The 18449-nt window shown below is 40.5% G+C and overlaps 1 protein-coding gene across 2 annotated transcripts in view; it reads right to left on the bottom strand.

Annotated features, from left to right (window-relative positions):
• Positions 1-18449, bottom strand: part of PCSK5 (proprotein convertase subtilisin/kexin type 5) — a 357644-nt gene that overhangs the window by 93549 nt on the left and 245646 nt on the right. For both annotated transcript variants that reach the window (XM_020787785.3, XM_020787784.3), the window contains exons 17-20: positions 18160-18244; positions 6253-6350; positions 3065-3194; positions 580-695 (exon numbers count right to left, since the gene is read on the bottom strand). In XM_020787785.3, coding sequence (XP_020643444.3) covers positions 580-695; positions 3065-3194; positions 6253-6350; positions 18160-18244 — 429 coding nt within the window. The remainder of the gene's footprint in view (positions 1-579; positions 696-3064; positions 3195-6252; positions 6351-18159; positions 18245-18449) is intronic.

Genomic DNA, 18449 nt, shown 5'->3' with positions numbered 1-18449 from the left:
TATTGAAAATGCCGTTTAAGATAGCCAGCCTGTGCAGCCTTGGACCAGTTGCACAGTTCCTCCTGTAGAATTCCATTAATGAGAGCACAACTACATAGAAAAAGCATTGTCTGGAAGCAGTCTAAGAATGCAAACATGAAACATATCCTAATATTTAACATTTTGTACAACTTAGAAAACACAAAAATAAAATTTCAAAATACATATATTTTACTTGTTTGTATAGGCATTTTGGCTGAAGTTTCCAAACTTTTTTTTTTAAACCTTTTTGGAATGTAGTTTGTGTATTTTGTTTCTTGGCTTGTAAACCAAAAATGCCACATTCCTTTCTATGGCATTTAAATGTGTAAGTTAAAATAGATTATTCTTTCAGTTTATGACATATTGCATATTTTAAAAAATCTACCAAAGTAACAAAGAGAAAAGCTAAGGTATTGTCTCATCCTGTGAATCAAAACCTGTTATGGAAGTGAGCTCATTTGAAATAATTTTTTTGTTGTTGGTAAGGGAGAGGAAACATATGTGAGTAATCTGGTTAAAAAGGCAAAAAAAAAATGAGGGTAAGTTAAAAGCACTCACCATCTTTACAGACTAGACCAACTACACAGAGACCTGTATCCAGGATATAGCCATTTGGACAACTTGTGCAGTTTTTCTCTCCTGGACCACTACATCCAAAACAGCTGGCATCACATCTTAAGGAGGAAAAAGCAGGTTTTATATTTGGTTAAATTTGGATGTTAGAATCACCCAATAGTATAATCAAACAGTGCTTGATTTCTTCAGTTTCATATAAAGATAACTTTGAGACTCTAAAAGGCTGATAAGAAGAGAAAGTAGAGCAGAAAGCATAGACACATTGAAAGAACATAGCCATCTCACCTTTGTTCGCCTTCAAAAACATTTGGACTTTGTTCTGTGGAATTCTCTGCTATAAAGTTTATTCTCAGACAAGGAACACTCTACATAAGGCTAAGTCGGAAGTTAGTTAGACAAGAGCTATTGAAATCAGTAAGATCTGGGAGCCATAACTATGAATGTACTCTGTTGGGCCTACTCAAGGTAAGATTAATGGAAGATTTAACTTAAAATTTCTAGCATTGCTGCCAAACTAAACCCTATACAGAAACCCTGGTTCCCAGCGTATAGACATGGGATGGACACCACCACTAGAGATAAATCTTAACTTATCAAAATTAAGTGATCAAAATTAAGATGTTCATTAAGGATTTTTAAAATAGGGAATTCAAGATATGCTTTTCAGATGATAATACAAGGTCGCATAATTGCAGAATTCTTAAATATTCAGGACTATAGAGGGTTATTTTCAGTTTTCAATATTTAAGAGGTTCTTCCCCAGTCAAGCAAGCTCTCAGTAGCTTCTCCCCCCAGAGCACATTTCCTTAACCTTCATCCTAGCCAAGCACTCACAACCAGGAATAGATGCTGTCTCCCTTTATCTCAAGTTCTTTCTTTTGTATATGGCTTCTAGATGTTTCAAAACTTACCTGCTAAATGTATATGCAAAGGCTTTCATGGCCGGGAACTAAGGATTGTTGTGGGTTTTTCGGTCTCTTTGGCCATGTTCTGAAGGTTGTTCTTCCTAACGTTTTGCCAGTCTCTGTGGCCAGCATCTTCATAATGCCACCAAAGAGCCCGAAAAACCCACAACAACCATTACCTGCTAAAGTTCTCCTTTTAGTCATATCTCTGTTTGCAGCCTCCTGATCATATGTTTTATCATTACTGTCTGCTTGAAGCTTCTCAACGACTTCATAGGATCCTCATTTCAACCATAGCCTTCTTGTTCTCCTCAGCCATGGTCATCAAGTCCTAGCAGTGTTCTCACAGTGTAAAAGGCCTGTTGCCTTGTTTCATAGCTGTGACCTCTGCTATCTCCGGTCACTAATTCTAGTTTTCAAGTATTTTCCCAACTAACAATCGACTGTACCCAACAGATCAGCTTTGTGACTCATCTTTTACGCTCTCCTAATTGGAACCTCTGAGCTGAAAGTACAATCTGCCTCCATTAGTACCACTGACTTCTATGAATGTGGGCATGATTGACAATTATACAGAAAAGCAGTTACAGAAACTGTAGCCAACTATATTCAAAATCCAGCTTTGTGGAAGCATTTGAAATATATTTGTTTTAGTAAAGCTGGTGACACTCTCCACATTGCAGCTCAATTTCTTAATTGGAAATGGAAGCAGGGATATTCTGCCACCACACCCTTTCTAGGACAGGAATGGGCAATCCCTATCCATCTCATGGCTTCCCTATCCATTTTGCACTTCAGAGAGACCCACTATCAGAGCCAATCTTATTTCTTACTTTAGTAGAAGTAAGAAGAAGTGGACTCCTCTTTAAACAATGAATGCAGTCCCTTGGTACTTTTAGAGAAACTAAACCCACTTTCTAGTCATACATTCCCATAGCTGCAGATCATGCTTGGCAATTCAAGTGCATTGAAGCTCCGTGACTCCCTCTTGTTCTTAGATTCTGCTTTTGTCTACCAAAACAATGACAAACTCATCCTCCTATTATGTTAGAAATATAATATTATATTAGAAAGGGAAGAAGGTCAGTTTTCCCCTTGGGCCTTTGTTTTGACTTCTAAGAACTACTTAAATTGAAGCATAATTGCCACAGTTCAATTTACTCTTTGATGGAAAGGCATCTTTAATTCCATCATGAGCAGGCAAGATCTCTATTGCTTCTCTAGTGTCAATACCTCTCTTTTGTGGTCTCACGCATGCAAATAATGTATGTTTCATCTCTCCTAGCACTTAATTAGATGTATGTATGTATGTATGTATGTATGTATGTATGTATGTATGTATGTATGTATGTATGCATGTATGTATGTATGTATGTATGTATGTATGCATGTATGTATGTATGTATATTAGAATTCATATTAAAAGTTCACATTAAATTAACACGTGAAAGTTACATCTATATACCTTGAAATGAATCATGCCAGCAACATATTTTTCATTAACCATTGGTCACACATGAAACAGGTACATTTATACATTTGATTTTAAAAAATGCACTAACCTTTTGCAAGTTTTGTATCCGTTTTCTAGTGACTGGTCAAAATAATACCCATTGTTACAGGCCAGCACACATCTTCCATTCTCCATAAGGTACTCTTCCGTGCAATTTAGGCAAGCATCAGGTCCTGGGCCTCAAAAACCAACAAAACAGATAAAGTAACATATTGACATATCCTTAACAGAGGAGAAGATTCATCTTACTGTACTTTGATGTTCAAGTGATTAACTATAATTTAAGGCTACCACATGTCTGCTGGACCCTTGCCTTTCCTGGCTTATAAAAGCTGCCAGAGAGGGACTGGTTGAGTAGATAGGAAAAGGGATAAATGCCTCCTTGCAACAGGGCAGGGTCTCAGCATGCTTAAATGAGGCAATCGTAAGACCATTTTTGAAAAAGCCTTCTTGGATCCCAAAATATTGAACAATTACTAACCAGTCTCTAATATTCCATTCCTGGGCAAGGTGCTGGAGCAGGTTGTGGCTTCTCAGTTCCAGGGGTTCCTGGATGAGACAAATTATCTAGATCCATTTCAGTCTGGCTTCAGACCTAGTTATAGAACCAAGACTGCTTCGGTCAACTAAGTGGACAATTTATGCCAGCAACTGGACGAGGGAAAATGTGTCCCTGTTGGTTCTGCTGGCCCTTTCAGTGGCTTTTGATATTATCAACCATGGTATCCTCTAGGCCAGTCTCTCTGGGATAGGACTTGGAGGCAATGTGGCTCCGGTCTGTCTTGGAGGAAAGAACTCAGAAGATGGTGCTGAGAGACTCCTGTTCAACACTCTGAGCACTGATTTGCATGGTCCCTCAGGTTCTGTTTTGTCTCCTATGTTATTTAACATCTACATGAAATTGCTGGGAAAGGCTGTCCAGAGTTCTGGAGTTCAGTATCACCAATATGTAGATGATAGTCAACTCTATTTCTTCTTGCCATCTATATGGCGGCCATTTTCGCTGAGCAGTAAGCGAGGAATCCGGGCCAAAACACAACGGGTAGCCATTTTGCCATCTTCTCCGCTCCAGCCCCTCCCCCTTTCTACCTCACAGCTGACTGGCGCTGCTCTACCAGGCTTGCCCAGCAGGTAAACAGGCAGTGGAAATGTGGCTTTGCTGGGGTGGGTGTGGGTGGGTGTGGGTGTGGGTGTGGCAGGGGCAGGCCCACCCCCCCACCACCCCAGAGCCCCCCCTCATGCCCCCCACGGCAAAGCGGGGCTTTCAGAGGTGCATTTTCATTGCTGAAAAAGCCCCAGGAGGCTTCTGAAAGCGGCGCTTTGCCGGGGTGGGTGTGGGTGGGTGGGGGTGTGATGGGGCAGGCCCACCACCCCCGCCGCCCCAGAGCCCCCCTCATGCCGCTTTCAGAAGCCTCCTGGGGCTTTTTCAACAGTGAAAATGCACCTCTGAAAGCCCCGCTTTGCCATGGGGCGCATGCGGGGGGGGCGCTGGGGGATGGCGGGCCTGCCCCTGCCACACCCCCACCCACCCCACCCCACTTTCAGAGGCTTCCCCAGTGCATTTCCACTGCCTGTTTACCTGCTGGGCAAGCCTGGGGAAGCTTCTAAGAGCAGTGCCAATCAGTTGTGAGGCGGGGAGGGGGAGGGGCTGGAGCGGCTCTTTTCTGGGACGATCGCTTCCCCCCTCATCCCAAACGCCGTATTCGCACAGCTGATCGGCGGGCCTTTGCCAAGATCACTGGCCCCGCCGATCAGCTGTGCAAAAATGGGGCATTTGCAATGATGGGGGGGGGAGCCATCATCGCAAAGCGATTTTTCCCTATAGGACAGTGGTCCCCAACCTTGGGCCTCCAGATGTTCTTGGACTTCAGCTCCCAGAAATCCTGTCCAGCAGAGGTGTTGGTGAAGGCTTCTGGGAGTTGTAGGCCAACAACATCTGGAGGCCCAAGGTTGGAGACCACTGCTATAGGGAACATCGCAATGCAATCGCAAAAGCGATCGCAAAATCTTCATCGTTATGTGGATTCGTCGTTAAACGGGGCGCCCGTTAAGCGAGGCACCACCGTATGTGTGTGTATATATATACTGCTTTTAGTTTTAATATTGTCTTTTAATTATGTAAGCTGTCTTGATTTTTTTTTTAAGGAGAAAGGTGGGGTAAAATATTTTAAATAAAATAATAAACAACTGAAAACATATTGGATGGAATAAAGAGAGCCATATGTGGATCACTCCCATGTGAGCCAACACTCTTCCACATGTGCACTGATGGCTTTGCAGGCTTCTTATTCATCACAGCACTGCATCTTTTCCCAAACACTGATGAGCCTTTTGAAGTGACCTCCAATGCTACATATGGAGTTGTAGTTGGAAAGTGAAACTGAGCTAGCCCTAGTGCATCTTTAGGTCCTAGGAATTATCTCTGCAGATGCAAATTATAAGAGATAACAACCAGAGGTTCTCTTCCTATGAAATTTCATTTTGTTGGAGTGAGTTTGAAACTTCAGTTTAAGTTACTAATTGCAACAAGACAGCTTGTGACAGACACTTCTATTGATTGATTGTCATTATTCAGTTTTGTCAGGATAAGGAACAATGATCCATAAAGACTTTGCACAAGTTATTTTTATGCAAAATTCCACATACTGAAATTGTCATCTCATAACTGATGGAAACGTGCACAATGTAATATGTTAATTCATATTGTGATTTCCTTATAAAAATAAGTTTTGGAAACTCTAACATAATAGTACCTCTTTGTATATAAGTCTCCTGATGTATAAATAAGTCATTATCTTAAAATACAATATTTCTTTTGCATCTATTAAAACAGTGACCCCTAAGAGAGTTGCAGGTTGCCTTATATGTGTAGCCCTTGTTACTTTTCTTCCTTGGCATTACAGAGTGGAATGTTAAAGTTAGCATGTATGTGTACATATGAGAAACAGGTCCTTTGAGGGGAGAAAGAAACCTCTACTTTCTGAGAAGCAATGACTTCACCCCATTAAAAATGGCTTTTTATGCAAATGTGGTAGGGGATTGTAGGTTACATGAGTATTATAAAATGGTGTTGTGACTCAAAAAAGGTTGGGGACCACTGTATTGAAACTATCACAACATTCTGTAAAGCTGGATAGGCAGCAGAGGTGGAAGCTCCATAGTGTATGAACAGGAAATACTATGCTTTATTTCAAGAGGGATTAAATTGTTCAACCAATTCAAAAATATCAGAGATACCTGCACAAGAAGCGCATGAATGGTGGCATGGTTCACAGTCTCTGCCATTATAATATTTCCCTTCTTCACAACGAATAACACATCTGGAACCTTGTAAACTACACAGAAATACAAAGATTATATAGTAGTTAGTTGAAAGCAAATAAGTAGAAGGTTTCAGCATACCACATTCAACATAACTTTTTTCAAATGTACTTTATCAAAGCCTCATTGTTTACAAATGTGGTTATAGTTAAAGCATTATATCCCAGTCCTAAGAATACTCATCATAATATGCAAAAGTCATTCATGCATAAGTTAATTTAAAGCAAAGGAACTAGAGTATGGTATTTGGGGTGTGTGTGTGTGTGTGTGTGTGTGTGTGTGTGTGTGTGTGTTTTCTTTACATCACTTCCACAGCCTTCTAACAGGAAACAGAGCTTTAAAAATGAATATGAGACAGAGTAACAATTAATGGCCTAGGACTTCAGATGCTGGCTGATATAGTAAAAACAGGCAATCAGAAAGCGTTGTACCTGTGCCATTGTATCACCTTAATAAAAGAAACTTGAACGTTCTTCTACTGCACAAACTGATTGGTACACTATGTCTTTTTAGAAATACCAGGTATCAAACACCATTAAAAGATGTTGTAAACATGACAAATGTAGCACATTGTTACATTGATCCAAGCAAATTTCAAAACAAAATGAAACAAAGATTCCAATTATTTTAGTTCCAGTAGCAAAACATTTTATGTTAGTTAAATAGTAATACAAATAGAACAGATTTGTTACAGTCTATTCATATGTACTAGTGTTGTTGTCAACTTCTAGTGCAAAAAAATGCCATTTAAAGGTTCAAAATATCATAAAGATGCACAATCTCATCTTTTATACATTTTTTCCTTATTCTTGTCTGCAGTTGTCCTTCATCTCTGACTTCACCAGTAATAAGGAGACCATCACTGATGATTCAGCTAGAAAAATGCCTCCTTCATCTCATTGAAAGCATGCACTAAATGCACCTTGAGATAGTTACTTGTGAATGTGGATGCATGTTTGGATTAGAAACTGGATTTTTCTCACTGTGTTGTTTTCAAAAATTACTTAGCTCTTCATTACTGGACTGTACATCCCAGCCAAGGGAGCTTACCTATGTGGGTCTAAGACAATTTGTCAGAAGAGGGCTTATATGGTAATGGACAAAATGTGCCCCCAGTTGGCTCACATTGAATCAAAACTGGTGATACGCTACAAAAGATGGCTTAGAATGTTATCAAATGACTTCTGAGCTGCCCAAAGCAACCAGAAAATTTATTACTGATCTTGTCAGCATTAAGCATATGGCATTTCTCAGTATTAGGACTGAGAAGACCTCACTGGTTCCATTATATTGTTGATCTTTGGGTTGATTTGGTCCCATGCTCCATTTCCCATACCTTCCAATTTAGTATAGGGCATTAAACAAAACTAGTCAGAGCACACTTTTGTAACAGGGCTATTTCCATTCCACTTGTTCTTATTGTGCTACTCCTATTTGCACACATATTGATTTCTTTCTGTTTTATGTTTCATGCTCGTTTGCATTAAGACGTTAAAGGAGAGTAAGATGAAGAAGGTTATTGGTTTAACATTTTCTTTGTTCTGGTTGTGCATGCTATAATTGGTTCTTCAAGTGGTCATCTATGAATTCACACATACAGGTCCTGCTCACTGCAGTCACATATGAAATATTCTAAAGTAGCTTTTGGTGGGAACCCACCTCCCATGCCTCCACTCCACATCCTGCAGTAAGAATTTTTAATTTCAAGGTATGCCACCCACAACAAATTATAGAAGCGAGACATCTAGAGAAATGAGGTTGTGGGTTGTAAGAGTTCACAGATGACCAGTCAACGAACAGTGACAGTAAAGGAACTTGTTACTTTTTTGTTATGGACTTAGTAATTCACAGATAGGGTGAGTGGTAAGCTCACTTACTGGAAGAGGAAAGATGTCAAGTCAGCAAACACTAGCTACACAATCAATGACACTCCAGTCCTTGTGATGAGTAAGACCGATGGCTATAGGAAACTGGGCTAGTTGATCAGCCACCAGTATAACTGCCATCACCCATTTAGCAAAATGCTGCAAAGAATCTGGCACCCTTTGCTTTGATTCCACACAAAATACAGATATTTTCTGCAACCACCAGCAGGAAATAGAATGATTCACATAGAATGCCTATACTATTTGGAAATTAAATGTAAAGAAGACTCTGGCCATGTAGAAGGGATTATCCCTGGCTCAAATGGAATTGAGACGTCACCTGAGAAAAAGAGATGTCTGGCATCAAGACCATCTTGATTCTCTAAAATACCAAATATGAAAAAGACCCTTTAGAAATCCTTGAATTAATAGCTAGGAGAATAATAAGCCCTTAACTTCTCCATAGGTCAAGATGGCGGCGCAAGCACTTGCAGCGGCTAGGCATTCCAGAGATCGGCCCTTATTACGGACTCTACATGCTCAGGCACAAGTAATTTACAGTCGACAAGAATTATTATCTATTGGCAGAGAAGGTTACAACTTTGAATCGACGGTCTCAACTTACAACATCCCAGCTGAGCTTTTAAGACAGCCTGCATATCCGGGGGTTACTCCCCCTGCTCTCCCTGTCAGGAAGAAAAGAGCACGGAGAAAACGCAAGCAGAAAAGAGGTTGCAGGGCCGGTCTACGAGTGAGGTTAGGCAAAAATCCTCACAAGCCTGCATTGCCAAGTCTTTTTGTCTCAAATGTTAGATCTCTACCCAACAAGATTGAGGAGCTGGAACTTACTATCTCCCTACAGAAAAATATTCGAGACTGTTGCGTTATGATCTTTACAGAGACATGGCTTGACTCTTCCATCCCAGGGGAGGTAATTGAACTACAAGGACGCAGAGTACATCGAGCAGACAGATCTGTTGAATCTGGGAAGAGCAGAGGTGGAGGGGTTTGTGTTTACACAAACGATAATTGGAGCACAGATGTTAAAATACTGGACATTCACTGTTCTCCTGATTTGGAGTATTTGGCAGTGAAATGCCGCCCCTTTTACCTGCCTCGTGAGTTTAATGTTATTATAATAACAGCAGTATATATACCTCCTGATGCTAACACAACCACAGCTTTGAGTTGTTTGTTAACTGCTATCAGCAAACAGCAGCAGGCCTACCCAGATGGAGTGCTGGTGGTAGCAGGTGATTTCAATCAAGCCAATTTAAAGACCGTCCTCCCTAACTTTTATCAGTATGTGGACTGTCCCACTAGAGGGGAAAATACCTTGGATCAGGTATATAGTAACATCATACATGGATATAAGACGAAGCCATTGCCTAGCTTGGGACAGTCAGATCATATATCTCTTTTTTTGATTCCATCATACAGACCTCTTGTTAAAAGAATCAGACCATCAATTAGAGAAATACAAGTGTGGCCAGTGGATGCATCTGAGCAACTTCAAGATTGCTTTAGGAGCACTGATTGGGCACTGTTTGAGGAGGACAATGTTGATACTTATGCCTCAACAGTACTGTTTTATATCAAAAGCTGCATCAATGTTGTTACTACTACCAGACAAGTACGAGTGTTTTCTAATAACAAGCCTTGGCTAAATAGAGAAGTGCGCCTTTTATTAAAAGCCAGAAATGCTGCTTTTCATTCTGGTGATGAACTACAGTACAGAGAGGCTAGAGCTAAACTGAAAAGGGGCATTAAGGATGCCAAAGCTATGTACAGCCAGAGAATTGAACAACACCTTGAAAGTTCTGACACTCGCCGAGTGTGGCACGGCCTAAGACAAATCACTGGTCAGAGTAACAAAAACAGTCTGTGTAGCAGCAGTGATTTTTTGGCTGAGCAGTTAAATCAATTTTTCAGCCGTTTTGAGGTGGAAACAGGAACAACCATTATTCCAGCACCTACTGTCTATAATACATCACTAGAATCTACCATCAACAGACAACCACTAGTACTGCAGATTTCAGATGTGAGACGCGCTTTCCAGAATATTAATGTTCGAAAGGCAGCTGGACCAGATGGAATCATGGGACGAGTTATTAGGGGCTGTGCTGCAGAATTAGCTGGAGTTTTTACGGATATTTTCAATCTATCCTTGTTGCAGTGTTCAGTCCCCACTTGCCTGAAGACATCTATTATAGTGCCAGTCCCCAAGCAGTCAGCTGTGGTATCTCTCAATGATTACAGACCAGTAGCTTTAACATCTGTTGTTATGAAATGTTTTGAGAGATTGGTGCTGGATTACATTAAGGCTAGTCTTCCACCTTCTTTGGACCCATGGCAATTTGCATACAGGAAAAATAGATCTACTGATGATGCTGTGTCCATTGTACTCCATACTGTATTGAGCCACTTAGAACATCAGGGAACTTATGCGAGGCTGTTGTTTGTGGATTATAGCTCTGCTTTTAATACCATTCTACCAAATAGGTTGTTTTTTAAAATGATCAACCTGGGATTACCTCAGGAGATATGCATGTGGATAAAGGATTTTCTGACAGATAGGCCACAGTCAGTAAGGATGGGATCTCACCATTCTTCTACCCTGGTACTAAGTACAGGAGCTCCCCAGGGCTGCGTGCTAAGTCCCTTCCTCTATTCCCTGTACACACATGATTGCACCCCACTGTATAACACCAATGCAATTATTAAATTTGCGGATGATACGACAGTGGTGGGGCTCATAAATAAGAACAATGAGTCTGCTTATAGAAAGGAGGTACAAAGGTTGATACTTTGGTGTAAAGAAAATCATCTCACACTTAACATCAAAAAAACTAAAGAACTCATAATTGATTTTAGGAGGAAGAGATATGTACATTTACCACTGTACATAAACGGTGAGGAAGTGGAGAGAGTTGGTAGTTTTAAATTTCTGGGTACTTACATCTCAGAGGACCTCTCATGGACTATAAATGCCAACATGCTAATGAAGAAGGCACAGAAGAGGCTGTATTTCCTGAGAATGCTCGGCAAGTTAAATTTATCTCAGCATTTGCTTCTGTCATACTATCGTAGCACCATTGAGAGTGTCCTAACCTATGGCATTCTGGCATGGTTTGGGAGTAGCTCTGTAGCGGACAAAAAAGCTCTACAGAGAACCATTAAAATTGCCCAGAATATCATCGGGCTCCAGCTACCAACCCTGGATGACATCTTCACATCCCGCTGTCTAAGGAAATCACATAGCATCCTGAGAGACTCTTCCCATCCTGCTTATAACTTTTTTGAACTGTTACCATCTGGCAGAAGATATAGAACAATTAAGACTCGGACCACACGTTTTCTCAATAGTTTTTATCCCAGAGCTATAATTGCAATTAATAATGAGCTTAAAGACCATCAGTAGTGAATAATTAGTTGGACTGTGTAACTTGGCCTGCGGTGTAGATGTTTGTATTTTTAGTGGGGGACTTTTAGTGGGTGGGGAGTGTTTGGGAATTTTATGTGTGTGCATGTGTCTGGTCTCTGGGTGTCTGTGAATTTCGTTGTATGTGTATATACTTACAATGACAATAAATTATTATTATTATTATTATTATTATTATTATTATTATTATTATTATTATTATTATTAACTGAAACTGCTGCCAAATATACCCTGAGAGAGGAAAGTCCTCCATTTTTAAGATGTAAGAGGAAGTGAAACACAGTGATCACAATGAAGAGCACTAACTGCTTGTGCACGGGTTCTGAAAAGACTTGAAAATCATTCAATTTCTGTTCATAAAATTTAATAATAAAGTTTCCATTAAATGAATTGTTGGAATCTGAGGGAAGCTTTAAAGGAGAAATCCCTAGACTGTTAAGTGAAGCACATCCAGTTCAAATGTTGTGCCTTTCCCTCTATCTGCAAAAGAGGGAGATTAATGAACCTGTTGGATCTCAGGTCACCAAAGTTTCAGCTCTGTCTGTAGCTAGAAAGACTTTAGTGGCCATAGATTCTATAGGTGCTCCAGTGTATTAAATCATTATAGTACTGAAGAGTTGAGACTTGCTTTTGTTGACAGAGACCAAAGTCTTTCAACTGTGACAGAACAGTTGGAAGCCCGATTTCAATATAAAGAAAGTTGTTTATTTTTGGGTCTGTAGGCAGGCCACTATTGTGACCACACATTTGGTAAACATTTTGGGAGTAGGCAACTAGTATGGCAGAACACTGAACTGAAAAAAGCAATTCCCAAGTGCAAGATGTAAATACTGTACAGTCAATGAACAAGTCAGACTGTGACAGGAAAATAAACATATTTCAGATTTGTTACTGTAGATCTGTAGATTTTTTGAGAAAAAGAAGAATCAATACTAACATTACCATTCAAAACTTTTTTTTAGTCTTATATAGCTATTCATCCCGTAGAAGTTAACGATGTGAAAACATACCTTGTCTTTCTTGGGAATAATAAAATAAGAAGATGGATAAGGAACCGGCGTGTTTTTGAGAAGTCAGGACATGTTCTATAGTAGAGGTGGCGAGCCTTTGTCCCTCCAGATGTTTTGGACTTTGATTCCCACAGTCCTTTATCAATGGCAATACAGGCTGAGGATTATGGGAGTTGAAGTCTAAAAAATCTGGAGTGCCATAAATGCACCACTCCTGCTCTATAGCACCCAAAAATGCAAGTCTCCTATGGACACAATCAGCATGTTTGGGCAGCATGCCAGTTTGGGCAGCTCCCACTTCTCAGGAAGAACCACACAGGACAGCAGCTTTTGAACAGGTAAAATAAAGGTTGCAATTTTATTGGTTATAGCAGTATAACCTTGCTGCAGCATGAGGAATGAACCCATGTACTGGGTGACCCAACTGTCAACCAATACGCACCTTTCCCGGCCTACGTGCTGAGAAACCATGGAGTGGCAGCAACAGTCAGCTGCCTCCCAGGCACAAGACCACTAGAAAGACCCTTTGCCCTTTATCGTGAACAGCTGGATTGGCTCTCCTAAACCAGGATCACTGTTCCGAGGCTCCCAAAGGACATCAAGTACTCTTACCCTCACCAATCCATAACTACGTGCAAAGTGCATACCAACAACAAACAATGGTTGGGGTAAAAGAAATGCTAATATACACATGTAACCCAACATCATCCCCAGGCCCCTCCCCTGCTAGATGCTTGTGGTAGAGACATGTAGACAGGCAAAATCAGAGAACTGGGGAGTTCTTAAATACTAGTTTGTCAGTCTGGAATTGCAGATTACATCCCTTCAGTCTGCTAGCACTACTGAGCCCTCTTCTAGACAGCCAGCCTTTCCCTGTTTGGCTGGCTAGGCCACTGAATCAAGCTACATGGAGTACACTGCAGGGCATCCTAGGTGGCTTACTATGGCACAGAGAAGATGGTGGCCAGCTGCCACTGTGCTCTGGGAGCTGCCACAACACAAGCTGGAGAATGGATGGAATGAAATCATTCAGCAAGAGGAAACAAATGAAACACTATGCTATATCCGAGGTGAATAATGGTAGCCAAGAATCATTGGTGATGCTGTGCCAGATGTTGAAATATTGGGTAAGGCATCCTATCATAGATGATAGTGAAAACAAGCTGCGCACTGATGGAGTGGGTGGCAACTGCTTCAAGGGATACAACTCCTTCTTTGCTGAAAAATAATAGTACAGTATTTGCCTTGCTTGCAGGGCTGTTTCTAGTTACTACTGGAAATGACTATAGAAAATTGAGATGATGAAAAAGGAAGCCTACAGTATATGTTGAGTACAAGAAAGAGAAATAATACCAGACAGGTTTAATTTGTTTACAGATCTAATGCTAAGACCCCATGCCAATTTTCTTAGTGATAGAACATGTTTTGAACAACTGCATCAGCAGTTTCAGGTTTAAGGAGGCCTTTCCTATCAAAAGGTACATCCTTTGTTATGTCCTTGTATTTTCTGGGAATCACACAGAATGAAGCCAGGCATGCATCATCAATGCAATAACTCCTTACGTCACATCAGCCATTCCATCAGCTATGTTTCTATATGAATTAATCTGCTTAGCTGTAAGATGGTGTGCTTCATTCTGAGACTATGATGCTAGACACTTCTAATCATCTGATAAGCAGGAAATAAAGGTTGTTGTGGGTTTTTCGGGCTCTTTGGCTGTGTTCTGAAGGTTGTTCTTCCTAACGTTTCGCCAGTCTCTGTGGCCAGCATCTTCAGAGGACAGCACTCCGTCCTCTGAAGATGCCAGCCACAGCATCTACCGGCCACAGGCTTCTACCTTTTCCCATAAGAACTGCTGATAGGCAACTAAAGCAGCTTGATAACTACTAATTCTGATTGTGAGAATATGTAACCTTCTGCTCTCCTTGTTAAGTGGTACTGAATAAGGCTACTGTCTTCCCTTTCTCTTCATAGCTTCAACAATGACTGAGTTAGTAGCAAGAGGCTGGAAAAGGAAACCTGCGCCTTCCTGTTATGCACAATATTAGTTGTCAGTTTTTCCATACATAAATGGTACAGAACATGATTTAAGTCAAGACTGTCATGTCAGATGTAGGAGCATGTGAAAAAGCAGGATTTGTCCTATCCCTAAAAGATTTCTTGTTGATGCAGTTAAAAATTAGCTCAGATACTGGAGAAGGTGGAGCCTTCAATAATTAAAGACTGTGCTATGCCATTTCTGATCCATGCATGATTTAATGTTTTCTGATGGGAAAGAGGGATACATCACCTATCACAGGGTCCAGTGAAGAGATCAAAGATGACAGAGAATCTGGTGAAGATGACTCAGAGTCATAATCATCTGTAGATGATGAAGAGTGAGAACAGATGGTTGGTTCAGTATCTTTATGTATGTATATCTACCATAGATTGCACCAACACTGGAGGGGACATCACCAGGAAAGACTAGACACTAGATAAGATATATAGCTGTGTCAATGCTGGGACACAGTAGCAAAGCCCAGACCTGTAAAGGCTGTCACAATTTCAGTGATAATACTGGCATGAAAAGAAGTATGTAGTCTCCTGAGACTAATGGAAGTACTGCAGTTATACGAGAAGCACTAGAAATTGCCAATGAAGCCAGAAGCAGAGCAGAGAAACGGAGAGCCAATGACAGACATGCAAAATTCACAGAGTAAAAAAGTGTTCTATGAGCAACTAGGGCATAGCAGAAAGCTATCCTGGCCCCAAAAGCAAGGTCTTGGCAGGCTTAGACACAAAAGAATCCAGGGAAGTCCCGAATCAGGAAAAGGCAATGCACAGAACTAGCAAGCAGTCCAGTACCACTGGGAAACAAACAGGAGTATAAGGAGTGTAGGCCAAAAATCATACACAGCAGGGGTCAGGATACACAGATACTGGAGCAAGAAGAGACATCATCATTTAAAGCATGACTCACAATTCCAAACTCCAAATTAATTCCATAATTCCAGTGGAACCCCACCAAGAGCACAGCTATAGGCTAAGAAAGAGGCTTAATTGCAGAGGTTAGTCTCCTTGGAAGTAAGAGCTTTCCTTTGAGGAGACCTCCTACTATGAGAAGTACTCTTGATAAGTACTTCCTTGCAGCCAAGCACTACAGCTCATGCCTTTAATCTATGGCATTGTAGTTTAGGCAGTGACTCTGTCTCTAGCACTGAGCTACGGGTTTCAATCTCCTAGGCCCCTGAGGTCCAGAGTCTATAGGATGCAGCAGTTCCTGCCTCCATCAGATGGGGAGAGTGTTCATTAGTGGGTGTTCAAATCTGACTAGATCCAGCCGTGTTTTTGCTGGTATTTGCAGGATTATAAACTATACTGCAACTGACAGTAAAAAATGAAAAATCATAGAGGTTGACCTTAAATGGTCTTTTTTTCAATACCTAAGAAATAGGGAGCAATCTCAACACTGAGAACAGTAAGTTCAATATTGAGAGCAATAAGTAGTTGTTTCTGGAAAATATTGTTGGTGGACACCTATAATAGCTCTAAGGTTTTTAGTTTCTATAAGAGTGCAGCTCCAGTATCTCCAATACAATATTTCCCAAGCTGTTTCCCAGTGATACCATTCTGAATCATCCAAGGCATCTCATCTGGATGAATATTCTACTGTGCATTCAGCAGATCTGTGTTTCATGATCTCTACAAGAGGATCCTGTACAGCACTATGAACCATGTTCTTACCTCTGATATACTCTTTAGAGAAGAATCCATACAGACCACCTCATCAGAAGAGCTGTAAGAGAGATCTACTTGAAAGCATGCTAACACTAGAATCCCCTAGTTGAGCAGGGTTGATATGCCAAGAAGGTGTCTACATGGTGAGGAAATTGTCACCAACAGTGTTTTGATGAATAATGCACATTTAAAGCAGGACTTTAACAAATGAATGTCTCTGAGGTGAAGAGACATTTTGAATGGTCATCCGAAATGGGCAATCCCAGCCTCCTGTAGTCAATGCATTTCCTGATCAGAAAAACTGAGGTAATAAACACTCAGACAATGCCTGGAAAGTCTTAGGAGAAAAAGCTAACCAAAGTAACCGGAAAGGAAAATACATACAAAATAAAATATGGGTCAGCAATTGTGTGAAAACCTGAACAAGGAATGGAGATAAAACTAATGATCTTTTGCTGAAGCATGTGCAACCATAAAAGGGACGTGGTGGCACTGCGGGCTAAACCACAGAAGCCTCTGTGCTGCAAGGTCAGAAGACCAGCAATCGTAAGATCGAATCCACACGACGGAATGAGCGCCTGTCGCTTGTCCCAGCTCCCACCAACCTAGCGGTTCGAAAGCATGCAAATGCAAGTAGATAAATAGGGACCACCTCGGTGGGAAGGTAACAGTGTTCCATGTCTAAGTCGCACTGGCCATGTGACCACGGAAAACTGTCTTCGGACGAAACGCTGGCTCTATGGCTTAGAAACGGGGATGAGCACCGCCCCCTAGAGTCAAACATGACTGGACAAAAATTGTCAAGGGGAACCTTTACCTTTACCTTTACCTTGTGCAGGCATGAAGAGTGGAAATGTGGGGACAGAATTCTTGCCAAAATCTACTGAGAACTAGAAGATTCTGGACATAGTGCTGCACAGGTGCAAGACCTCTATATGTGAATCACAAAGCCTACAAAGAAAAACCTGAAATATACTTTGACTAAAAACCTGTTGAGCTGCTGTGTATATGCAACAGGAATGACATCATCATCAGCAGCAAATCATCATGAATTAAAGGCAAATCACTGCTGACTAAAGGCAAGTTGCCACTAATTAAATATGATTTCAAGGTGCATGCATCCCGTATACAATCAATGATGCCACATGCATCAACAAATAAAGCCTTCAATTAGCAGTGATTTGCTGCTGCTTACGTCCTTACCACTGTGCACACAGAGCTATGCAAGAGGATTGAGCCAATGCTTCATGATAGAATTTACTTAGGAAATGATAGGCCATGCAATCCTATAAATATCCAATCAGAAGTAAGTCTACCCGAATTCAGCTGGGTTTGTTCCTGGGTAGATGAGCAAAGGATGTAAGATTTTAACCTGTCATTTACCAAGGAAAAATCCACAGTTCTTTAAGATATTTGCATCAGAATAGAAGTGAGATTTTGTGCTTAAAATAAAATAGATGGATGTGTGATAATACATAATAAAGATAGGGAAGTAATTATACAACAGATTATTAACTCATCAATTTCTTTTTATATACGAATAATTGAATGCACATATCTAAATAAAAGGAGAGGCTTCATCTTTCCTTTTCCTCACATTAAAGGCTTTTATCAATTTATCCAATTAGGCCATCCTTTATTCATAAGACCGAAAAAAAAATACTATTACAGCATATTAAATGGGACGTAAAGTAATGGTTAAACAATTATATTACATCACTTTCCTTGTATGTTCACAGATATTTTCTTGGCTACCATGTTAAATGCAGTCCATTATGTCCTTACCTTAGGCCATGTCTGCATTCTGTACAGGTTTGGAATTCAGTGCATGTCTTACAGTTTTCACTGCATTTACGGCAGACAATCCTATCTGAAAATAAAAAGAAATACAATCTAGAAAAAATTACTTCAATTACATGCAATAAAATGTTATGGCACTGTCTCATTGTTTATTTCTTTCTCTATCCTGATGTCATAAATAGGAGCTAAAAGACTAAAACTGAATATTAAGTGCTACAAAAGCACTAACTTTCTTCTGAACATTTCAATTATCTATGAATGTATGATATTTTATT

This window comes from Pogona vitticeps, chromosome 2, assembly GCF_051106095.1.
Source record: "Pogona vitticeps strain Pit_001003342236 chromosome 2, PviZW2.1, whole genome shotgun sequence".
Lineage (NCBI taxonomy): Eukaryota > Metazoa > Chordata > Lepidosauria > Squamata > Agamidae > Pogona > Pogona vitticeps.
This window is presented reverse-complemented; position numbering and strand designations above follow the sequence as displayed.